The 26,876-nt window shown below is 40.6% G+C and overlaps 1 protein-coding gene across 1 annotated transcript; it reads right to left on the bottom strand.

Moving 5' to 3' along the window:
- Positions 1–320: 320 nt before the first annotated feature.
- rxrba (retinoid x receptor, beta a) lies at positions 321–26,876 on the bottom strand. The gene is given in 12 exon segments (XM_034124219.1): positions 321–6,056; positions 6,691–6,796; positions 6,919–7,010; positions 13,355–13,487; positions 15,263–15,392; positions 15,557–15,717; positions 19,358–19,370; positions 19,372–19,538; positions 19,705–19,858; positions 24,204–24,439; positions 25,860–26,009; positions 26,775–26,876. Coding segments are annotated over 11 exon segments (1,356 nt in total). The 5' UTR covers positions 25,876–26,009; positions 26,775–26,876; the 3' UTR covers positions 321–5,908.

The following is a 26,876-nucleotide window of genomic DNA, read 5'->3' as shown; positions in this document are numbered from 1 at the left end:
TGGGAGTGCGGAGGAAGCGGTCAGCCGGGGCCCTGCGGTCCTGCTGGACTGAGGAGATCAGCAACATTTCTCCAGGACAGAGGGAGTTTGGACACTTCAACTCATGGACAGTGAGTGGGTGATATATATGGAGCCACAATGAAATTAGCACACTGTAATGTTCAACCCACAGTGCGTTAAAGGCGTATGTAGCTGTAATTAAAGGTCATTTTCATTTAAATCTTTCAATATTCATTTGACATCATTTAGCTTGATAACAAAATACTTTGCAGTGTTTGAAATGACTTGTGCGAAAAATAATAAATAAAAAACACTTGACATACAGTATTAAAACCTTTACTCGGACATGATACAACAACAGAAACAAGATTTAGAATTAATGACTGAAAAAGTATTCATATTTTTTTCTTCTTCTTTCAATCCCCGAAGCACACGATAGTCACTCAGCTCCATGTGTACGATGGAGTCGGATACAAACAGGACAAAGGACTGACACGAGAGAAAGAGAGGGTGACATATTCCATTTCTGATTTTACAGTTCTTGCTTTTGTTTAATACTTTGTCGCCTAATAAACAAAATATGAATATCATAGCTGGAGAAGAGGGAGACACAAAGAAACAGTGTGAATTGTTTTTTTAAGGTGAAGAAGAGTAGACAATTAAGGAAGATTCGAGTTCTACCAGAAAATAGGTTCTGCTTTTCTTCTTGAGCGACTTAACGACACCTGATCTGAGTTGTGTTTCAGTCCTTACCTCTTTGACTTCCAAATATCATCACACCTAAAACATGATCAACAACCTCCTCTTTAAAGTGAGCAATCATATTCCTTCCATCAAGTTCAATACATGTAACCAGATTCTGCTCAGAGGTGCCTCCTGCAACCAGACCTCTTCACTGCGTCTTCAAAGAGCCACGGTTTCTCCCTCATGTTCTAAATGGTGGTATCCAGCTGCAGCCACATGTGACTGACACAGTAGAACAGGACACAGTAGAACAGGGCGTAGTAGAACAGGACACAGTAGAACAGGGCGTAGTAGAACAGGACACAGTAGAACAGGACACAGTAGAACAGGGCGCAGTAGAACAGGGCGCAGTGGACCCGATTGCAGAAAACAACCAAACAAATGCAAATAAAGAAGAGCAGGGCTAGGCTATCCCTGTTTTAACCGTTCCCTATTTGCATTTCAGTCATATATGCATTTCCCTGTGTCATGGAAACCAGAGCAGACGTTTTAAGGGCCGGGGGGGACCCTATAAAAAAAAAAAGCACCAATGAACAGCGTGAGCACCAAGAGGGGGCCACACACTGGTGCACTACTGTCTCCAGCGAACAGCCCTTCCCCTCTCCACACAAACTGTCACTCCGATCCTCTTAGGGTCCCTCTTTAGTATGCACTACACAGCCTAAGGTTAGCACACACTCTTTAGTCTGCAGCACAATTAACACAACATACATGACAAACAAGCACAGGGGACTGAGGCCCTGCATTAAAAAGAAGAAGCCCAAATCGGCGTACAGCTTGGCAGTGATAAACCAGTGAGGGTGGTACAAAGGCGGCATAGCACACACTGCCTCCTTGATCATAATGGGATAGGCCTTGGCTCCAGGGGGCCTGTGTCAATAGGTACAAATGCCGCCCTGATATCTATTCTATACACGATGATCAACTCTTCAGTCACAGCCAGCCATCTTATTAAGAAAAGCATGTTTAATCAATGTCCTTATTTTCAGAAAGCGATTCATTTCAAAATGTAACAAAGATGGCGACAACAATACTGCTACACAGTCAAAAGGTCACAGCATGCGTCTGCCTTGAGTGCACACCGTTGCAACGATAAACATTTGTGGGCGGCGCGGTGGGATATAGCGGTCTCCCGCGGATCGTCGCTGCCATCAAGTAAAGTAAGCAAAGAGGGACACGCGGCACTGAATCCCTTCCTTACAGCTCTCCGATGCTCGTCCCGAGGAAAGCTTCACATCCTTTTCAAAACAGTCCAAGAATAAGAGGATTATTTTACAAAAACCTTTCCAATGCAAAGCCAAGTTCAGCCCAGTGAGTGGACGAGCATTTGTTAGGGTTAAAGTAAAGCAGTGGAGACGGGGTAAAGTGGAGGAAGGGAGGAGGCCGTGTTGATAAAGCATCAGGTCAACACAGCTTTTCATCAGCCCTCCAGCTTGGCTCCTCTTCCTCTGTGCATCAAGTCTATCATCACACCGCACATCACCACCAAAGCTATATTATCTGCCAGTCAAAAGGCGTAGCTGCAGACAGATTCCTTACACAAGTGCATAAAAAGCATACACATGTGGCCACACATACCCTATAACAAATGTTAAAAAATAATTAATACCCAACCACCAGCTCTTACTCAAACCGTCGGCCTGATCAGCAGAGCGGCAAGTGGCTTAGCATTCAGAACCTGCATGGACTTCTCTTTCAAATGTGTTTACTGCATCAGTTCATTATTCTCTTAATGACATACACTCGTAGTGCAATGTTAAGAAATATAGAAATTGGGAATTTTTAACACATTGCTGTTATTTATATGAGGGATGGGAATTCTAAATCCTTTCACTGCCAATTCACTTATGTAACAGATAAAGCAACAATGTGCAGCAATTAGCATACTGTTACTTCTTGATGATTCTTGGCATTTGCTCAGTCAGCTGTGTGCATGACTGGTTTAATAATTAGTCCCATCTCCAGGTATGAACATGATGCAGTAGAACTCCAAACACTAAAATCCTGCACACATGATAAAGTCAGCCTACTCTCTGAGAGACAAGAAGGTTGCACTCACATTCATTCCAAACAGTCTTAGGACAGCTGTGCTATAATCCAGATCACAAAGCTCAACGTTTGGTGGCCACATATTCCTTGTTCACTCAAAAAACTCAGACTGCTAGTTTAGGCTAATCTGAACACTCCAGATACTAAAGCACTGAGACCACACCGCATCTTAAACAGTGCAAGAATGCTAGCAAATGTCGGTGCCCGTCACCTAAACCATAAGCTTGGCACCAGCTTGCGTTTCTTTGCAGACACTCCAAAATAATGGATCAAGGGGTCGACTTTTCTCTACATGTAGGAAATGAACAGACATCAGGAGAATACTTCATATGTTGAATGCATGGATGGAGAACAACTGAAACAACACTTCTATGGTTAGACCAACACACTGACATTAAACAAAGCCACCTGTCTTACAGGTCATCTAACTGCCAACCTCCAATCCGCATTTCATGGGGGAGGCCAAGGGTCCTCTTTCAGAAGTATTTGGACTATCTGCAGTGCAGGAAGCTCAATGCTAATTCTGGTCAAAGTATTTCATCTTACCTTTCATCTTTTCACCAGCCTAACTGATTTCTAAAATACAAGAGACACTGGCTGTGTTTTGTAGAGTACTAAGATTTGTCAGCCACAGTCAAAATGTACAAGCTGGTGTTCATTTTCCGTAGTCTGCAATAACATAAGGGGTCTTAAAGTAATAATAAAAAAACTCTACAAGGGAATCCTGCATCTTAAGAAGAAGGTTCAATAAGTGGAGAATGATTTTCCTGTGTACTTGCATACTTTGTTTGCATTGATGTGAATCAAAAGTATTATTTAGCACCTGGTAGAGGACAGCTGTACCTCTTCCCTGCAGAATGATACTGTAAAATATATGTTGCTAGTTGCTATTAATTGCGGAGCGTATACCTAACAGAAAACGTTAAATATGAACATAAAAGGTAATAAATCTGTGTGAAACCCCAGTATTGCTCACCTTTGAGCATGTGTACATAGATTATTTCATAGTTTATCTCCTGATCATGTGGTAGCTGCATTTCATATTTCACTGTGACGCTTCAGATTCAGTTGCACACAAATTTCAATCACAGTAAATGCCAAGTGCCATTGTCAATTAAATCCAGCCAATCAATTACCAGGAACAACAGGAAGCATTGGCAGAAGATGGTGCAAAAGCAGCAGTGAGGTGTGGTTTGGCCCTGGGCTCAATAATAATCATTTCTTGTTGATGTCCTTAATGCTAATGTTGATTCAACAGCAAAAAATAGAGCTTTTTAATTTGACATATTTCACATTCACATTGACTGTGAACAGGCCTTTGTTTCTACACGAATCCTGTGTTTTTCTTTTTGTAGTATTTACATCAACTGTACAAAAGTTGCAAGCATTGAGCCAATACACACTGAATAAAGTTTCCAAAGTTGCAGGTAGTAGGTGTAGGATTTCCATTATATAACTGATATCATTGTTGCATTACATGAACGCGACACGCTAGTTATTCAGCCAGGTGCATTGTTTACCAGACTATATTCACATCCAGCAATCCTTCATGAGTAGCAGGATAGCAGAGAATTTGATTGATTGATGATCAGGTGAAATGTTGCATTACTGCCAATTTGAAATAATTTCATCTGGTCTTAACAATTCTTGCTGCTGCTCTTAGTGTAGCTCTTCTTGTTGAGTCTGGTTTTACATAGGGGACCGGCTGCAGCATCCTAAATACAAAGCTGTGTGATGCAGAAACTTTTTGATTTTCTTCCAATGGGCAGTTGATGTAAAGAAGATATTTTGGAATAAAAATAGACTGTCAGCTCGACTGGGTGTTTTGACAGGCGATCATACCGGCTCAACTGTTTCAAAGGGATCAGTCCCAAACTTCCTTATTGTCTGAACAGGAACTGGGCAATCATTTAGCATGTTCTATAATAAATCATCACATCTGATTCAACAATGATGCAATAATGACAAAATCCTACACATAGTAGCTTCAAGGTCATCTTAGGTGTCTGAGAATAGATGGTCATTTCTAGGAAACAGGAACATTTACACAGTAACAATTCACAAAAGTGCATAAATGACCACCAGCAAAAGGAGGATTTGGGAGAAAAGGAGATACAAGAAACTAGGATTTAGTCATGCAGGAAGCTGTACTTCCTGTGAGCCTCAAAATGATTTCAATTGCCAACCAACTGCCCAAATAGAGAAAAGGATGAAATCAAAACTAGGAAAAAAAAACAAAAATTCAAGTCATTCTTCTAGTCTTACAAAGCCCGCTGTGCGCATCACGGTGGGAGGGACACAGCTCGCCTGTTAGACAAAGTGCTCCCACTCCCCTTTTCCTGGATTTCAATGCCTTGGAAAAAGCTCTCATTTCATGAGTACAGTACTTCAAAAAAGAAACTCAAACCAGTTTCAGCATGAATATATATATATATATATATATGTATATATATATATAAAAAAAAGCATAAAATATTTCAATATTTACGGGATTGGATGAACTCACTGGGAGGCTAAGTCTGGCTGATCGTTAAAGGACACCTCCTGACCAATCAGAAGTGATGATGATGGACAGTTGATTGAGATTGAGCACCGTATGTTAAGCTAAAACCATACATGAACAACTAACCGGATAGTGAAGGATAGAATATATAGAGGTGCAGCTAGCAGTGTAAGATATTACCGAAGTGAAAATGGGGAACGTTTACCAGTTACGCAGAAGCAAAAACCCACAGTGAGATGAAGATGTGAAAACTGAAGGCTAACTTAAAATTAAGACATTTACTGTACATGTGTGACAAGAAGGGGGGATATATTCCTTGATTCATAACCCCTATGGTGGAAAATGAGGGATAACGGTTAAAAGAGTGTGTGTATGTGTGGTAGCATAATATTGTATCGTTGCATGTCAATTGATGCAAGTTAATATCTGCATGTGTGTGTGATGATAATAAGTCAGTGACATGGATTATGTGTGTGAGAGCCGGTACATTAAAACCAGCAGGGTGCTGCAGTTAAGCGAGGCTCGTGGAGAGGAGCCGTAGACCCGATGTGGGGGGGGGCGTGTTGGTGATCCTGGTGTGCATCGGATCCTGAGGGACCGAACCTGGCTCCTCTAGGTGAGCTGGTGAGGCGCCTCCAGCATCTCCATCAGGAAGGTGTCGATAGGCGTGTCGCCGATCAGCTTAAAGAAGAACAGGTGCTCCAGGCACTTCAGACCAATGGAGCGCAGCGCAGGGAGCCGGAGGAGGAGCTTCGCAAACCTGCACGACAGAGGGAAGGGTGAGAAGAGCAGAGTTAGAAATGATCTTAGAACGTTCACTGTTGGAAAACGTTATCTGGGCGTAAAACAATTCATCATATCCTGGCCTTCAGTCAGCTGGGCTACATCTTACTTTTGAGTGTAGAACTCCAGAGTGAAGCCCACTTTAAGACCACTTTTAAAGAAATAATATTGCATTCATTAACTCCATTACATTTCTAGAAATCTTTTTATAGTGAGTTTAGAACATGGAACCTAGCTAACAAACTATGGGATGAATAGAGACCATAAATAATTTGATCCGGTGCCAAACATTTGGATAAAAGAAAACTAATAGAAAAGATAATTTTTTAAGAAAACACAAACCTTTAAGAATGGGGACACTGCGCCTTTTAAACTTACTGTTGCTAATCTAAAATGAAGGGATTCAGCAAGGGCATAGTTTATATCTCGCCTCAAATGTTTCCATCAACACATTATGGATGATATAATTTGGTCTTGTGGCTTCTACCGGAGCGTATTCCATCTTTTCACAATATCATGGCTTAGGACATAAAACACAATCTTCTTCTATGATCTGAATGGGACGTGTACTTCCAGAGCCTCACTGTTGAGCTGTGTGTGTGTGATCCTACCTGCCCTGCTGATCGGGGTATTTCTGTTTGCAGTAAGACTCGAGCGATGCGTACACCCTCTCTCTCAGGAGCTCCACCTCACTGGGGATGGACAGACCCTTGGCATCTTTAGATGAAAAGAAAAATGTACATTAACATTATCTCTGTACTGGAATGAAACACATTTGACATGTTTGCCATTTAAAACGTGGTATTTGGTGATTTTCTACATTCTATCTGTCCGTTTACCTGGGTTGAAGAGGATGATTGCTCGAAGGCACCCGAGCTCTGTCTTGTCCATTTGCATGTCTCTCATCTTGCTTACAAGCTCTGTCAACACCCTGCAGAGAGGAGAGGAGAGGAGAGGAGAGGAGAGGGGAGGAGAGGAGAGGAGAGGAGAGGTGCAGGGGTAATCCCAGTTGGAGACAGGAGGACAATCCCAGATTAGGGAAGAAAGGACAGGAGATGGAAAAAGAGAGCAGAGAAAGCAATAAAAACAAGAGGAAGAAAGGGAGGGAAAAGGGTAAGAACAACAGAGAGGGACCATACTCTATAATCACATTGTTATTAATGGTTACATCTCAATGCAATGATTTTTTGTTTAAGCTAGTAAATGTATGGCTGAACTGCTGGTTCTGCAGGAAAAAAGAAAACATACAAGTTAAAGTAGAAGTTCAAACTGGCCAGGGTAGCAATGATTGTGCTTTTTCCTTGATCACCTTTGTGATATTTATAATTAGCTGTGCTAGCAAATGTTTGAAGTGTTTTGCTGCCAAAGGGACTAAACAGAACGGAATCCTTGATTTTAGGGAACATATCATTTCAAATTCAAGGATCCATGCCCAAATTAGGGTAGGTCACGAGTTTGGTAAAAAAGAAATATGTATTTTAAATCTGTATTAACACGAAGTTCTGACAAACACTGTTACATGATATGTGTTGCTGCAAGAAGGAAGACTTGGCCAGAGCGAGGGAGTGATCAAGGCATTGCGGTTGTACTTTAATGTCACACATTCATTCTTAAAAATGCTTCACAAATGCTGAAACCTAAAGAAGTGAGATGTTATTCCAGAGCAAGGCATACAAAACTAGAGAAAACATACCAACGTAAAAACGCATCAGCACATTCTCATACAGAAACAAAAGAGATTCAGAAAAGGTAAAGTAATGCCAGTTAGGCAATGAGTGCATATTCAATCTTTCATCACTACTTCTGCGCGCATGCCTTTAATATGGATGAAAGAACTTTGAAGAGTAAAGCGTAAGAAGTGATGGCCACCAGAGACAGTTGATTTGCCGCTTATCATCAGTAGCTGACATTTTGAAAGCCAACGCCCAGGCCCACAAAACCAAGTTTGTTTTTATTCACACACAGGACCATGAATACAGTTTATTTATTTATTTAAATTGCGATAATGGAGGATTATGAGATTAAGTGCACCAAGAGTGTATTTCATTAATGTTATTAAAAGTAATTATAGGACAGGCTCAACGGTGAATCAGGGCGTTTAAACACACTCTGACCTCACGGTGTGAAACAGTGTCCTCCACTGGAGTTTTATAGTATTTTCCCCACACTAATGCCCTGGAAAAGATAGCCCACACATTTTTGATTTGCTCTTTTTGGTCTGGTAAGGCTCAAGAATTGTCAAAAACCAAATGTGGTGCTGAATACAAATTTAAATCTCAGTGCTACTTTTTGTCACCATGACCTTAACCACACCCATTTGGTAATCAGGTCAAAGAAATCTTAGTAAATGTTCAGATAAGAATCTTTGAGCGGACACCGGCTGCCTTCTGCAAAGCTGCGGAAAGCCTGAAAGCATCAACCTGCGAGCTTTGCTTCTGTGTTTGTTTCAAGAGGAGGGGTTTAAGGAAAGTGTTTGTGTAGTGGCGTAATTACCTGTCAAATATGGCCCCAACCTCGGCATTGTGCGCCCTGTGTATTCAATCACAATGTGTTATTACAATGTCATTACACAGTTAGATTGTTATTACATGACTTTCTTTTTTCTGAGCTCTTCAGAAAGTCAGTGCTTACTTATGATTTCATTTGAAAAAATGTCAGTGGTACAAACCACTTTCTGTATGTATAAAACTGTTTTTAAAATAGTTTGTCATGGGGATCATTTGTTGTGTCTCGACTCAGTTTGATTTATCTTGCACCTGTACCTACACATCTATATGACTAAATGTGGACCTCTGATAAACATTGATCCATCATAATGTGGACTTAGATAAGTGACCAACTAACTATATTTAAATGTTATGAGGAGGTTATGATAAATAAAACGAGCCAAATGCATAACAGCAAAAAACAAGTTATTTAAAAGTTAAATACTATTAACCCCTCAAGTTTTTAAGTGTTCCTTGCTAAATCACAATACTTCATAAAAGGTCACTTAAAGTCCAACTGATTATTACGCTTACAAATTGTACCCGTAAATTGTCCTGTGTTTTCCTTTGAGAAGGTTCCTTTCTGGTATCGGTTTACATTGGTAGCAACCTTATTTCAATAGAGCTAATCAAATCATGCATAAAGCAGTTTCTGGGTCATTATATTAAAGGCAGAGCAGACAGTCACATTGAGCCAGACAGAAGCCTGCTGCACAACACAAGAGCCACACACTTTGAGCAACTCACACTAAAAACATGGCTTTAGCTTTTTTTAACGAGCGACGAAACGGGCAGTAACCCAGGAGATTGTAGCACACTTATTCATCCATAAATAAATAAAATATATATATATAATACATTTGAAGATCATGTTATTATTTTTGACTATATGGTTGATTCCAGTTGGACTTTAAGCAAGGTAAATTAACTGTGGCTATGTCTGAAAAAGAGAGGCTTGAGGTGCAAATTACACAAAACAGAAACCGGCAGCTTGTAAATCAAGAAAAAGAGAAAAAACAACTTTTCAAAAAACCCAATCGGTCGGATAAGAGAGGTGCGTACTATCTTTGTCATTGCTTGACTTTTTTCAGAATGTTACTGGTTGTGAATTTGGGGGTAGTTGTGGAGACAAGAGAGCCCCCCTGCGTAGAATGACAAAGGTAGTACATACCTACTCTTTCCAGTTTGTAAATTGTTGAGTTTCTTTATAGTTTTACGTCTTCTCTTTGCTCAATATTTATTGCAAAATATGTTTCTGTTGTGTGGTTGCGGTGTCTGAAAAAGTAGTTTAGTATGTGTGTTGTTTGGTTTAATGTTATTGCACTTGTGGTCAGAAGTTTACCTCAAGTAATGCAAAGAAAATACGTTCTGATATTTTAAAATGTACATCCTCCACAGTTAAATCCATGGCTTAAAATAGAAGCTGACACAAAAGGCTGCTGCTAATAGAGAGCAGTGCTTTGAGAAAAATGAAAAGGTGTCAGAGGGAAATCATAAGGCTGCTTGCCATAGGCCTAGTTAGCTTGCTGCGGGACAAAAGGCAAAAGTATCATTTTTAACTATGTAAAAACTGTGCAATAAACAGTGAAGTGACACGTTGTGATATAGTTGGGGTTTGACAGAAAAATCCTCAATAATTGGAGCATTTTTCTAAGTCAAGGTAGGTGATAAAGGGAACAGAAGAAATGTTTCACTCAAAGCAGAACATTTTTATTGAAAACTGTCGGTGGAATTTACCCCTGGAAGATTCCAACAACTTCACATTATCACATTAACCAGCATTTATTGAAATCAAAAGTGTTAATTTATTTAACTCTGCATAAAAACAAAAATATATAGATATATATTTTTGTTGTGATATCTTTATTCTTTTTTATTTAAATGTCATTAACATGCAGTATCACTTTTAAAGTAACACATGATGGTTGATGTGATAATGCAGAAGGCTGAAGAGGCCATGGCGGTAATAACGGTTATGAGATGTTTTCTGTTGATCATGGAATTAGTATACTGGGATCACAAGAAGCTTGTTTTAGATTACTGCTTACTGCACATATTCTTATTTCATAGTTTATATTCTATAATTCATTACATTCTATTTAGCTGTAAATTACTGCTTTATTTTATTGCTATTTAACTATATTGTATTACAGTGTCCTTAAAGATTTCTTGTTTTATATGGAGATTCTTTGTTTTATATTTTATGTCTGCACCATGACATCAAGTCAAATTCCTCGTATGTGTGAACCTACCTGGCAATAAACCCGTTTCTGATTCTGATGACTCTAGACTCAGTGTACTTAATGCCACCAATATATAGAAGCTTATATAAACACATAGACACAGTAACATTTCTATATTATTATTTATAGTAACTTTGATCATGGAAAGACATTTTTTACAACATAGTGTTTTTTTATGATGAGATCACAAACAATTATTCTTTTTTTATTTCGCAAAACAATTATTCCTTGGTCAGCAGAAAAGAAAATGTAAAACTAAGATATATACCCATGGCCTCTTCAACAATCTGCACAGTAATGGGATTACAGTAACATATTTTAAGGAACTTTAAGGGATACTCCTATTATTTATTCACATGTTAGTATTACATAAGCCAGCCGTTATCACGTTATCAAATGCTGCAACAGGTGCTATGCCACTGTGTGTGTGTCCAGGGATGCAAACTCATCAGGTATGAAAAAGGTGACAAGGATCCGAGCCCCCCGACCCCACGGAATATCGGCTTTAAAATGAGGAATAACAGGATTTTAGCAGTCAGAACAACTAAAGCAGTTAATAATAACAGAAACGCCAAAGAGTCACATCTAATAGAAATATATAAAAGCATTTATTTTAATTGTGTAGCAGTCAGTTTATAATTTTGGCAGCACTGTTGAGCATTTTGAAAATGTATTTTCATGCCTCTGTGCAAAGCTTAGTCTTTCTATCTTTATAGCCACTGGTGTAAAGTAACTAAGTTCATAAACTCAAGTACTATACTTGGGTACAATTTTGAGATACTTGTACTTTATTTATGTATTTCAATGTTTTGCTACTTTGTTCTTCTACTCCACTACAGTTCAGAGGTAAATGGTGTACTTCTACTCCTCTACAGTTCAGAGGTACATGGTGTACTTTTACTCCACTACATGTATTTAATACCTTTAGTTACTTTACAGATGTGGATGAATGATGTGAAACATAATCAAGTGTTAAATCAGACTTTAGTTCCACCTGGAGTAAATCCACAAGCTGCAGTATTCAAAGTCATTCAAACTAGCTGCACCTTTACCAGCTTTGAGAACACTTTCATGATCAATCATTATAAAACATATCATATATATTATTCTGAAATGGACCAATCTGCACAACGACTACTTTTACTGTCGCTACTTTCACACTTTTGATGATAATACTTTTCTACTTTTACTTGAGGAACATTTTGAATGCAGTACTTTTACTGTAACAGAGTATTCCTACACTCTGGTACTTCTACTTTTACTCAAGTACAAGACCTGAGTACTTCTACTTTTACTCAAGTACAAGATCTGAGTACTTCTACTTTTACTGTCGCTACTTTAACTATATTTTGATGATAATACTTTTGTACTTTTATTTGAGGAACATTTTGATTGCAGGATTGTTCCTACACTCTGGTACTTCTACTTTTACTCAAACCTGAGTACTTCTACTTTTAATCAAGTACAAGATCTGAGTGCTTCTACTTTTACTCAAGTACAAGATCTATACTTATACCACCTCCGTTTATAGCCTATGAAAAAAACTATTTGAAAACGAAGGCTAAAGCTAACGTTAGCAGATAGTGACAATGTATGCTAGTTAGCTAGCTCAACGATAATATTGCGACAGGAACACTTTTCAGTGCACATCACGCTCTGCCGCTCCGACAGGGAGCTCTGATCTGAACACCTGAACGGCCCGTTCTAACAGCTGCTCACCAGCGGTCCAGTCTGTGCCACAGTGACTCCGGACCGCACAGTTAATATTAACGAACGCACCCGTAGGTAATGTAGCTAATTAAGCTAGACCATCATAGCGGAGCGGCAGAGCCTTATTATACATCCATGAGCAGACCCGACAGGCAGGAAGACTCGAGCACACAGCTCGCGCTGCATTATAATATATAAAAAAAGAACACCATGCGTGTCATGATGGCACATAACAGCTCGCGGCCGCAGATTACTCCGGGTCCCAGACCCCCCCCATACCCCAAAAATATTTTTATTGCAGATCTACATGAATCACACAAACGACCTATTTTGGATTCAAAACGGCGAATTTCGCCGAAAGGTGACAAGTTTGCATCCCTGGTGTGTGTGTGTGTGTGTGACCATGCATGGCTATGGGTAAGCATTAGTCACCAGCGTCCGCGGCATGCGCTGTCACATCCAACGCAGAACACAGCAGCTGCAGCCAACCAGACATGAGGACACAATAAGTTCTTACCCCAGCCACTAATGTAGCTAAACCTGAGTAATTCATATGGATAAATAAAAGGCACATATTGTTTTTTTTATTCATGAAGCTCTCAGGATTGATGTGGATTTACAAGGTGATTTCAAAAAGGAGAATGAGGATATCACCTGGATTCTTATGGTCAATCTATTACAATCCTAACACCTAAAAAAGGCCTTTAAGAAAGCACGTTTCTATGGTGGCATGTCCTCTCCAGTTGGGTCAGCCACCCAAACCTCTGAATGCTGGGAAATCACTGATGTTTCTGTCAAAGTGACACTGTTTGTGCATTTATGCGTTTGTGTATTACCTGTCAAAGATGGCTCCGACGCCTGCACTGTGAGCACTGTTCCTGTGGACATGCAGGCCGGTGGCCAGCAGAATCCCGTCCTTCACCGAGATGGAGCGATGGGAGAACGATGCAATCAGAAGTTCATTCCAGCCTGTTAAAGAGTCAGTGTCTTCATTAGGGATGCTCTGATCGATCGGCCGCCGATCGATATCGGCCGATATTCACTCTCGACCGATCGATCGGTGCTCTCTATAAAGGCCGATCAGGAGAGCCGATCACATGACGTAAAATACATGACACTTTTCTCTGTGCACGGCAAAACAAGCTCGCCAAAATGGCTTCACCAGTCTGGCAGTATTTTAAGGTGTCCGAAAAAGACAATAAAATAGCGGTATGCAACGTGTGTGAAGCAGAAATCCCTCGTGGTGGAACGCAACAACGACAATTTAATACCACAAATCTCATTAGACATTTGAGAATTCCTCTCGTCAAAGAATACGGCGAGTATGAAAGGCAAGCCAGCGCCAAGTCAGTAAAAACTCCGTCATCCACTCAGTTGACAGTTAGTGACACATTTAAACGGCAGGAACCCTATAGCAGGGACAGCAAGAAGTCAAAAGAAATAACAGCAAAGGTAATGGAATAGTAAATAAATACATAATGCTACACAACAGAGTTTCCGTTAGAAAGCTCTCCCGGATCACCTGTAGCTCCGCCCGCGGTGACTGACCGGTGACACACACTTCAAGTTAGACCTAACACACTTAGCTATTTTATCTACCTCTGGAACTACCTAAACTAATTATAAATATATTTATTCTTCACTGTCGGGTCACTGAGACAGATACTGACGGGCTGTCAGGGGATGGAGAGAGGGGGAGGAAGAGAGGGGGAGAGAGGGAGAGAGGGGGAGAGAGGAAAAGAGAGCGCTCCCGCTAATTTCTCCCATGTTATTATCCAAAGTTAATGTAAACTTGAATAATGTACTTCATTTTAATGTAATAATTATGTTGGTTGTTGTTTGTGGAAGCGCATCATGTATTTAAACATTTATCTGAACTTTTCGATCCGTTACGATTATAAACTGAAGCAATATAAAAATGAGCCCCATTAACTGAGTTTTAAACATCACTTTCAATGGAAGATCCCCATAGCCCCCACCCACCCTATGATCGGATCGGCGATTGGTATCGGCCGATACTGATTTCGGTGATCGACCCCAAAAATCCTGATCGGAGCATCCCTAGTCTCAATATTTCTAGTGAAATAAAAGTCTAAATATTCTACAGTTTTTTTGTTTCATATGCTTCACATAACAAAAGTATTGTTCAAACCCTCTCATTTGACATGGCTGTAGGAGACCATTTAAAAAAAAAAGTATTTCTTTAGTACTGAGTCCTCCAGGTTTTTTGAGATTATGGACACTAATATTTAGTTCTATATTTTGAAAGAAAAAGGCAAAGACATACACCAGATTGCCTGAAGACTTCATCAAAGAAAGCAATATGATGTTAGTATAATGTGTGTATATATATATATATATATATATATAAAATATAACAATACAGGGTTTACTACTTAATCCGTTTTTAAATGTAAAATATTGGATTTACATTACAAAAGCAGTGTTTGTCTAACATTGTCTAATGTTTTGTGCAAGGTCATTAACATAAATTACTCAGACCAACTGCTATATGGAATCACAGTGGTATTAAAGAACAATTTGATGGAGGAGCGCAAAACCCCGCAGTAATTGTTGTTTTGTAACGCAACCATTTCATTGGTTTTTCCCCCCCTATTTATTTTCTTTATACATGTTCCCTGTACTGTTGACACTGCTTTGTTGAATTGGAAAATATGAAAACATGATTTTCTTTTTTTTTTGTATCCCTATTGATCCATGAACCCTTGTTGAGGGAGACCCACCTGCCCGCAGCAGGATGACTTGGTCGTCCAGGGCCAGCTCAGAGAAGTGAGGGATCCTCTTAGCCCACTCCACCAGGGTGAAGAGCTGCTTGTCTGCGGCCTGACAGATGTTGGTCACTGGATCGTTGGGCTGAAGAAAGCAGATTTAGAGTTTTGGGAATTATTTCATCTTTGAACTACAAATATAAACTGAAAATCATCAAATATTTGAAAAAAACAGTCATTACGAATTTTGCAGAAAGCCCCTCAAATGGATGCATTTTGTGGTTCATTTCCACCATTCAGACTACTCACAGAGCTGCCATCTGAACTTCCATCAGCATGAAGCTCCGTCTTCTGCTCTATAGCCACCTCCGCTTCCAAAATCTTCTCCACCGGCATCTCCTCGTTCACCACGCTAGTCGACTCCACCTCGCCTTCTCGTTCCCTGTTCCTCTGCCGTTCCTCTTGGACAGCTGCAGGGGTGGAGGGAAACAATGAATGAAGGACAAGAAAAGGGAGGAAGAATAGGATGATCAGAGAGGAGTAAATGTTGGTGGGAAGGATGGGTGAATGCAGGTCAATAGGAAATAATGAAGGAGCGGGAATGGTACAAAGGTGAAGGAATGGAGGAAGATAGAGAAGAGCATAATTAGAGACAACAAGAAGAACGCAGCAAAATAAAATAAATAAAATAAAAGCAGTGGAAGAGGAAATGACCGAAGGATAAGTAGAATGTGCCACCAGACAACCGAATGGAGAAAGAGAGAGGTACAAACATGACGATGAAGAAGTTGCATACAAAAAGAACAGGGGGAAGTAAAAGTGCAAGACCAGAACAACATAGATGTGAAAACAAAATACAAATATATACAATTCATAATAAGTCTCTCATGCTAGCTTTCATACTTCTTTCAGGCCCACTACCAATATGGATGGAAATATATTTACAGCAACATTCAGGAGGGACTAACAATCTTAAAGTGAGCATTTTGCCAAAAAGGAAACTTTTTTTTTCTTTTTAATAAATAAGTGTATTTCCTTAATCCCTTACACAGATTAACAGGACTAGTTTTTGTTTTCATGAAGTTCAAGAAAGAAGGTTGCTGTAAAAATGCAAGAGCAATCAGTTCTACTTAAGTGCATAAACATCCAATGTATAAACCCCCCCATTTGGAAGTTTTGTTGAATCAATCATTTGACAAATTATGGATGGAGAGTTTATCCATTTCTGGATAACTGCATAGGATGTTTTGATATACAGTACAGCTTTTCAGGTGATCAAAGATGATTTGGAGGAATTAAATATGTCATCCTATTTAATATTTTGTAAAAATATGTGTTTTTTAAAGTCAACCACCCACACACGTCAGTAGACAGAGACTCAGGTTATGTGACTGGCCAGGTCAGTGAAGAACTTTCCCATGGTTGCACTTGCATTTAAGGTCAATGTCCTAAATGTGTATAATTTTTTACAAGTCCTTAAAAATACCAATGTGAACTCCCTTAAACAATCCAAGCTGGTAGTTGCAGCATACATGGGGAATCCTTTCTAAATGTTAAATAAGTAATTAAGGTACTGTATTATCTTCCAGAGAGCTTTGTAAAGACATTTGTTATGTTTAGTGTTTTGGTCATTTGTACAAATAGCAGCAAACCTATCTTGATTGGGAAAATCTATTTAAAGTGACTTCATTACGAAACATGCACTATTATTCTGATGATTCACTGATTATCAATGTGTCCTGAATCCTGTATGTATGAGCAGAGCAAAGCAATGACTTGATATTATTACACTTGATACCACTGTCATCCTGCATTGGTCAGTGCGTCTGTATTAATAAAGGAAACAAAAGGCGAGCCAGTCGTTTTGAGAAGTAGAATTGTCCCGGAAAGCTGCCTTTTTCTAAGACAACACATCTTGATGGATGAGAAATGAAATTAACATCTATCCTTCCTCTACAAGCATTTAAATATCCATAAATAAGAAGCATAATGCTCATGGACAGTAGTAGATTTAGGGCAGTGCTTCTCAAAGTGAGCGCCCCCTAGTGGTCCGTGAGTATATTGGTAAGATTTCACATTTGAAATAAATAAATAAATTTAAGTTTTCCGCACTCTCGCGGGAATATCTCCACAATGGAGTGAGCTTAAGTTTCACTTTCGATTGCATGATATAGCCCAGCGCAACACCTTCGTCACGCATGTTGCCACCTGTTTGTACCATTTTTCAGGCGATTTGTAATCTGTTCTAGAAAAACGATGTGTTTTTTGGATATTTGTGGAGTTAGGTGGTCCGCGAGTGTTTTTTTTATTGGTTAAGTGGTCCTTGGTATGAAAAAGTTTGAGAAACACTGATTTAGGGTAAAGGAGGATGACGAATAAAAAGAGTATGCATTCTAAGCAACTGTCACTGCCTCTGTAAAAGGTTTTTAAAACAATAAGGGAAGGGATTTCTTTGAAAACTGGCAACAAAGTCTGGAAAGACCTTTTAAACTAGCTCCTTTTCATAGATGTAAAATCTCTGCTTCTGGCTCACTCATACAGACAGACACACGCCTCTCCCTCCCTCTTCTCCTTACATCTGTCGTTCATCTTGGCCACTACAGAAGGAGGGAGGGGGGAGAGAGAGAACGAGAGGAAACAAAAAGAGGAAGAGAGGGGGAAAGGGGGTTAGTTTTTGCAAGGCGTACCCACCCTTATCTCCCTCTCTATCACTCTGTACTCGTTCTTTCAATGCACAAAATAATACTGACTTATTGTCAAGCTAAAATAAAAGTAGCCCAGTCATTTGCTAGGGGATTTATTCCTAATAAAATTATGTAATATAAGAAAGCTCATTACGCGCTACAGTTAGCTCGTACCGACAGCGCCCGACAGATCTTTGCAGTTTGTGCCTGCTTTCTTTTCAACATAAAGCGCTATGAGCATGAATGAAAAGGAGCTATATAAATTCACAGGCACTGTCACAACGCATATTTAATTATGGAGTTATGGAGTGGACAACTCTTAGATTATGATAGGAGTTTTAAAGTAGCGCTGGCCGATATTTCAATATGATAATTTATCGTCTTTTAATGGAATCAAATTGTGAGGAAGACATAAATCAAGATAATCTCAAGTATTTCAAGGGGAACTATTTTCAGTACTGTCCTTTTGTTTTTGCATCATACTTTACTGTTCAGTTAAATGTAATTAACAAACTTGACTCCAACTGGCAACCCTCATTTCACAAAGCTGTCCAACCCTCCAGGCTCCATTTCCCCAGAATAAACACAGCACAGGACAGGGCTCTCTCTGTGTGATAATGGTGGACAATAAAAGGTCCACTAAGAACTCAAATGATAGCTAAAATTATTTGAGTATTTATTTACCTTTTTATTTATTTATATTTTGCACTTAAGTTCTTAATTCAATTAGAATAAACTCTAATATTTTTTATATTTTTATAATTATTATTTCGTTATGTATAAGGGACAGGGCATTTCATAGTTTAACTGCACACTGAGGGCCACCAAGGATCCGCTAGTTGTGTCCCTCAGTTTTAGGCAAAAGAAGACTTCTCAAAACACATCTGAAAGAGCCATAAAAATGGAAACCCTACTGGCGTGTCCTGCAGTACGATTTTAAGTTTTATCGAGCAAGCCCCTGAGTTGGGAAAAATAGTTTGAAAGAAAAGTTTGCAAAACAGTCAGATTTTCTATGAGGAAAAGTAGCAAAAGACCTGAAGATCAAACTTGCCCACTGGGAAATTAAAACCAAATATGTGTGTATTAGAGTAGGAGCTTTTCATATATGCCCCTCCCCCACAACTACTATTGGATCCTCTTTAACAGATTTGGGCGTATTAGATTCTGTGGTTTATCCGTTTATCCAAAACAAACCGCTTTCGAAAGACATTTCTGTCAGCTAAATAACTATCATCAATATCAAATACAACTTTAAAAACCAACGTTTTTTTTTATCATAATTTTATTTGCAAACCACAGTGTAGTGCATTTAAGCCTAAAATTGTGTCCGTGGAAAGGTGAAATGACCTCATTTGTAGGGTCATGAGGCAGAAGGGGCTGAGCACCGGCCATGAACAGGTGTTCAAAGTGGCCTCTGCTCTCTTACCTTCTCTCTTCAATGCCCATGGCCAGGCACTGTCTGGTAGCGGCAGTACTGGCAGCGGGTCTCTGTCTCTTATCGACCAAAACAGTCTTTAAGTCCCGACAGGTGTAGCTCAAGTCTTTGCGCACTGTGCGCTTGAAGAAGCCTTTACAGCCCTCACAGCTGTAGACACCATAGTGCTTACCTAGAGGATGAGGGAAGGAGGGAGGAAAAGCACCAAAGAAGTAAGACAATAGCGAGGACAACTTGTTTGAGAACTGATAAAGGATCTCAGGCCCTGACATCTTCTAATTTGTAGACAAAGAAGACAATGCAAGGCAAAGAAGATAAAATTGAACTAGTCTATTCACCGGATGATCTGTCTCCGCAGATGGCACAAAGGCGTTTCTGGGAAAGCATCGGCCCTGGGCTTTGGGGCGACAGCTGATTCAAGCCAAACGGAGGTTTCACATCATCGGAGCTGCTCACTGCATGAAGCCCTGACATGGACACTGTTGAATTTATCTGAAAGAATGACAGAGGAAAAGGTCAACACAAATGCGAAACAGTTTGGCCAAATCGCTCCTGAGGCTGTACTACGAATCCAGTTCAACATACCCCTGGATATGTTTGAGTCATCTGGCTTAACTAACCCAAAACAAGGCGCTCTCGCTAAGCGGGTCCTACGACGCTGGTTATGAACTCGTTAACTCAAGCCAGGGTTTCTTTGTTGCGGCTTTCACACCAGCGCTTTTCCCTTTCTAGCTCCGAGCTAGAGCTTTTCTGGTTCAGCTCCGGTTTCCCTTTTCTGCTCCCGCTTCTGTTCACCACCCGCCCAGAGCCCGACTGGTGCTGCCGCTGCTGCGTCATGACGTCACCGTTTACATCGCTGATTTGCTCTCCAACGGCGCTCACAACAACAACCGGGGACTGCGTCTGGTCGATGATCGGGTTGCTTTTAATCATACGAAGCCAGATTAAATTAAATAACGACTTCTCCAACCTTATACTTTTCTCCAGAGTGCCGTGGTTCATTATTTATTAATGTGTTTCAGCGGCATTTACCGACCGCTGCAGTGCTGGCTGCTCTTCCACGGGAGTGTATTCTCCCGTTAGCTCCGGGTTAGCTCACATGGCAGCGGCCGCTCTAAAGTATTCACTGTCTGACTGTCACACAAGCAGCTGATACATATCCCCAGTTCCCCTTAAGTGAAGGGTGTCAGTCTGAATTGACGCTGTTTGGCATCACAACGCTGTTATGAAAGTTTCTCTGGTATAAAATGGGTGATGTTAGCATAGCAACCGAAGCTAAACTGACTACTTGCTATTGCTATCCTATTGTGGCATAAGCCGTTTTCTACAGGCACATTTTACCGGCGTAATTTTTCATTATGATTCTACTTGTGATAGTCGGACATGACAACCTGTGCAGCCCATGTATTGTTTCCATCCGATAGCTGCTATAATAACAAACAAAACCTCTGCCTGCTCTCCACAATGATCAATAACAGCGAACGGATGGTCAAAGTAAGGTACAAATAAACAGAATCACACGAAGCCTGGTTAGTGTTGCCTGACTTTATAAAGTGTGTTTTTTTTTATAAGTGTGTGGTTGCCTTCTAGTCACTTTGCTCAGCGCTACTGCTTGTAGGCAGGCATGACGAGACTCTTCAGTCGACCCATGTTCAGGGGAGGTGGGTTTAGTTTCCTGCACGCCTCGATGTAAGAGAGACGTAAGCGACGCCGCCTCTTAGCTCCGGGGTCTTGCTTCTAGGCCGACAATTTTTTGGAGCTGGAAACGAACTGGATTCCGGAGCTAAGAGGCGGCGCCGCTGCGGTGTGAAGAGGAAAAACCGGTACTTTTCAGTAGGGCTGTGCATCTTCACTGGTCTCACGATTCGATTACGATTATCCTGTCAACGAATCGATTCAATTCGATATCCCGATGCATCACGATGCATCACGATTCATACCAATGCGTTGCATCCTCAATTTTCTATATTACTGCACATGGCTTATTTTTCATCAATGCACAGCAGACAACAGGAGTACAATAGCATATACAAACAAAAATAGTGCATGTGGGAGCACACTTACATTCTCTGTCTTACTGTTACATAAATCCCATGAATGTATGAGATTAAGTTAGCTTCATTATATCTCAATCAGTGATTAAGTGAATAATACAGTTTCTATCGGGTCACTATCAGCCTGTCACTCATTATTTTCAGGGAGGGGGCGGGGTTTGGAGGAATGGAGAGGAGACGGTGATCGCGGAAGCTTTCCTCCTGCCTTCACAAACTTTACACATGTATATATCGTCTGAAAATTGCTAGAGGACATTCATACTCTGCAATCCAAGACTTAATTAAATCCACCAAAAACCTGACATGATTGTAACGCGATTATTTTTGAAAAACATAAATCCTTGTGTCTCTGAGCCGCAGCGACACGGAGTGATTCAGAGCGGGTCCTTCTGCTGTTGGTTCTGGACTGGTGTTCTTGTGTTGGTGGATGAAGCAGACTGCTCCGTGTTTGGTGTTGCTGTGCCGCTGTCACGTCTGTTCCCTGATCTCTGCGTCACCGACCGATTTGATATTAAAGTGACAGAAAAAAAAACGTTATAGTAAAGCCGCGGCCGGAAAATCAGGAAGCAACGTTACTACGCTATAATCGATTATCTTCCGTCTCTGCATCGATACCGAATCGTCCACGTCCGCATCGCAATGCATCGTAGAAACGATTATTTTCAACACCCCTACTTTTCAGGCTCCAGCTCCGAGCCGGCGCTGAAAACGCGTTGGTGTGAAAGGGGCATGTCTGGCTGAGGCCCCGGCTCCACGAGGACGAAAACGGGTTGAATCCGCATATTTCTCATGCGTATAGCCCTCTAAGCTCGACGACGCCGTAAGGGAAACGTAGAAACAGACCCCGCAAACGACAACGGGTCCAAAGGTGGATAGATCTGGGAACGGAGCGCTCTGGGGGGTCCAACGGGGCCGTGGAGTCGCCTATACGGTCATTCGTTTTCATAGCCCCGCCTCTCCCCCGCAGGGTTGCTATCGTGCTCCAGTCGCTACTGACCATGCTACAGTTCTTTGTGCAACATCTACAGGAGCTCCTCCTTGAATTCAGATTATTTATCTTTATCTCGATATGGACATAAACGCGAGTGAAGTCTAATCTGACAGGACGGAGACACGCAGCTCCTGCCGCTGTGATGCAGCGGGAGCAAAACACACACTTCAAGTCAGATCATCACCCTTAGCTATTTTAATTACCTCTCAAACTACCTAAACTAGTTATAAATATGTTCATTTTTACTGTCGGGTCACTCATTACTGGATCAGCTGCTGCATGAGACAGACACTGACGCTGTCAGAAGAGAGGAAAAAGAGACAGGCTCAGTGTATTTGATGATTATATATCATTATATCGTCGTTATTCATTTGTTTTAAAGCTCAATAAATAACAATGAAGACCTTTGACCGGCACTTTTATAATTTTGTCCGGAAGATTTAAACTTTAACACACGCTGACCGGCGAAAAACTCTGCCCGGTTCTGTCGGCCCCCACCGCGGAGAATACACAGAAGTGCAGCCATGACAACCATTCTTCTTCGCTGCTTTTGTGGAGGAAGTTGCTGCTTTTGTGGAGGAAGTTACAGCGCCACGTACAGGTTCGGCATATGTACTGCAGCTTTTCCAGCGTTTGGATGTAAACGGAGCCGTCTCGTGGAGCTTGACACAATCCGGTGTATATTGCGTGGGGACGGAAGGTTTTTTGCGGTTGCATTTGCGTTACTCCGATGCGTTTTGCCGTATTTGTCCTCGTGGAGCCGGGGCCTTAGTGCGCGTTCACATGAAAGGGGCGGGGTTAGCAACATTTGACCAATCACAAACATGGACAAGCGTACTGACAGCGCAGCGTCATACTTCCTGAATGAAAAGTAAACTTATAATATTAGACAAATATGAAGAAGTTAAACTTTAAACATCCATGACTTAAACACTTTATCCAGGATAAAAGCCACATAGTTCCACCTGCAAGGTGAATACAGCTGGTAAAAAAACAAGTGTTTGAATGCGTACATTAACAGGTTTATGATATCACTGCCCCGTCTAAGACACAATCTGACTTTAATTACATTTGACTCGAGTGTTTCGTCAACTTAATGTGTTGCTTAAAATAATACTTCTGCATACAGTATGTGACACTGTAAGTGTTGCACGGCCAGATACGGCTCAAGAAGCTGACTCAGATAAGGAAATATATGATACATTATGATGTGATATGAATGATAATGGGACACATCGACATCTGCACTCACAGTGCCGCGGACTGTACGTAATGTTACTTTGATCCGGTTACTTATGCTGTGGCAGATATTTAAGTAAGCTTTCTTAACGCTAATGTTATATTAGTCAGATTGCTCTGAAGATGGGAGGGGATATTCTATTAATTTTCACGTTCACACAGTCAGTTGAGTTTTGCTGGCCGTCTTTCCTGCAACAGCAGTTTTTCTGTATTTCCTTTATCCTGTAATATGACTTGATCGCTTTAAACTCCGCACACTGAGCTCTGATTGGTCAGCAGGCGGTGCTTTCACTGAGTTGATCTCTTATCCTGGTCCGGAGCAGGTTTGCCATTCAGCATAAGTTACCATGGAGATCTACCCCGGTAAGAAATGAACCAGCGTCGTAGGACCGGAAACCCAGAGTTAACCCTGAAGTTACCTCGCTAAGCGAAAATCCAGCTTCGTAGTACAGGCCTCTGGTAGACACATTTCTATGATGATGTCTATAATGGAACAGGAAAACAACTGCATGTATGTATGTTTAACTAATATCCTCCAACAGTCCTCTCTTACCTGTGGGCTGCTGATGGGGCCGTAGCCTATTGATGGCGTGCCAGGTAGGCAGGGGGAGCCCAATGAAGAGCTGATGACAGAAAAGGGGGAGCCGATGCTACTGATGGGGCTGTCGACCCCAGAGGTGCTGATGGGAGGAAGGGAGGTCATGGAAGCTGCGGATGAGGGAACCAGCGGGGGCGAGCGCTGGCCTGAGGGAGGGGAGGACACAGACGAACTGTCTGGGCTACGGGAGTCTATAAAGAGATGGCAAAAGGGAGAATATGCAAATAGAAAATCCAATCATTAATATCTCATTCATAAATTATAAGGATTTTTGTGTTTGAAATATAGTATAATTTAATACAAATAATTTGGTGCAGAAAAGGTTAAAGCTATAGATTAGAGATAGAGATATAATAATAATAATGGGATTACACAAATTAAAGCTTATATACAACCAATAATTTGTATATATAACGATCTATCCCTAGTAAAAACTATTTCTTCAACTACAAAGCATACTTGCCTTTTGAAATATTTCACTTCAATTAAGAAATTACAAAAAACTGTTGGCTTTAGGTCCATATGGGGTCATGAGGTAATGTTTCCAGTGAGGTTAGGAATTATTTTTTGGAAGTTTGGGGTATTTTTTGGTTTTATGAGAACAATGTAATTGATAGCTAGTTGTCAATGGAAACTCAATGGCAGTACTGTCTTTTATGTGACCTCTAATGATGCTAATGACAGCCCTTTCCTAAACATCAGTTTAACCTCCTCATTGTCCAATAAGCTGCTTTGGTGTGAAGATTCAATAGTTTGTTGGGTAATAAAACTGCAATGGACAACAAAGGGCAATATTTGGTTGATTAATTATTCTCTACATTTCAGATGTACCATCTGTTTCTAGTCAGCGCCTGAGTCTGCAATCAAAGGAAAGTTGTTCATTTAAGTTTTACACAAGACTTGTTTGACTGTAAACGTTTTATTTATTTGTTTTCATTTATGCTGTGGTGGTTAGTATTGTGTTTGGCTTTTCTCTGCATCTGGCTGTCTACTGTATTTTTACTGCTTCAGGCTGTGCACTTGGTTGTTGTCTGATGTTATCTATTTTTCTTCCTTAAAACAAATGACTGACAGTAACGGCCATGTAAATACTTATCAACTCAAATGACACAAGGAATTGTGGTTTAAACATGACATTTCTTTCCATTGTTTTTTTTTTTTTAAATGTATTTTTGAAGTCAAGGTGCATGGCAAGATGGGTGGGAAACCAATGTGTGGCAAGAATGACACCAACACTTTCATGTTGTTACATTACTTTCCTGATGCAATGTCACTGTAAGGTGTTTAGGATCAAGGGTAAATTAAAACTAGACCCATCAGTGAAATTAAACCAGACATCACATTGAAAGCAAGTTACATTAAGATGGCATTTCAAATAATCAAGTTATTCAAATGCACTTTGCTTTGTTTAGATAAATGGTGGGATGTCATATGTGCCACAAAATTACCCACCATTTCCATATGTCTAGTTTAACAACAGTTATGAGATATGTGTAAGTATAATCAGTAAAGTAATAGCTAGAATTCAACATTAGTTAAACATGGGCATTTTTGTTTACATTCACGTTGTTGCATAGCTGATAACAAAAATGAGTGCTGTTATTTTCTCACCTCTACTGTCTCCCATGATGGTGGCTGGATCAAAGGGACTTGTTGGCAGCTGCACACCAAGGTGCTTTGCGTCTCAAACAGCCTGCTATCAAACTCTAGACCGCGGACTGAGGCCCGGGCCGGAGTTGTTTTGGGAAACCAAAAACGGGTCTGAAATTCCAACACATGAGAGAGCTGCGCATGAGACAATGATGTGGCACAGAGAATGCCAATTTTGCCTTAACATTGTTCGACAAATATTCTATCCCTCATGAGTCATGCCATTGCAAGGATATGAGCTATATGCTTGTCAATTTAAGTGCTTCTGTATTTCATCCATTTTTTGGCATTAGATGTGACGTTACAGCAGTAGTCTGCTAAACTCATGGCTAACAAATACACTATGTTTAAAATAAAATAGTAAACATTATAATAACAGCAGAGACTATCTATTACAAATATGTTCCACGCAGTGAGGAAAACGTCCCATTATATGATCTAGATGGAGCCCAGACAGAAAGCAACAAACCACGGTTCTTGCAAGCTAACGTTAGCCACTATATAGCTCATAGACTAGCTAACACTTAGATGGGCCAACCGTAAAGCTACGTAACTTAACTTAGCTATCTTCTTTGAATACACAATTCACAATTATACCATATTGCGACATGGTGTTCACGGCAAACGTGTCGTTAAAGTTACATTTTGTTGAATTAATGCTATTTCTGGTGTAAGCTGGCAAACAAGCTAAGTGCTATAGCTAGCTACGTTTAGCCTCCTAACCTAGCTAGCGAGCTAGTTAGCTCTGGAGGAGATTAGAGTGCCAAGAACAGACCATTTTAGAACTGGTTGCTCCACCTATGTCTCATTTCCCTAAACATAACCTAGCTACATGTTGCAAGATATTTTGACGGCAAATAAATACGGATTACTGACGGTTTAGCGGCACAGCTTCTTCGTATGAAAATATGTGACGGCTAGGCCCCGTGTGTGTCTGTTTCTCCCCCCACTTTGCCTCGTAGTCAACCCTCCCTCCCC

This window comes from Trematomus bernacchii, unplaced genomic scaffold (assembly GCF_902827165.1).
Source record: "Trematomus bernacchii unplaced genomic scaffold, fTreBer1.1, whole genome shotgun sequence".
NCBI lineage: Eukaryota > Metazoa > Chordata > Actinopteri > Perciformes > Nototheniidae > Trematomus > Trematomus bernacchii.
The sequence above is the reverse complement of the archived record's forward strand: the minus strand, read 5'-3'. Positions and strand labels throughout refer to the sequence as shown.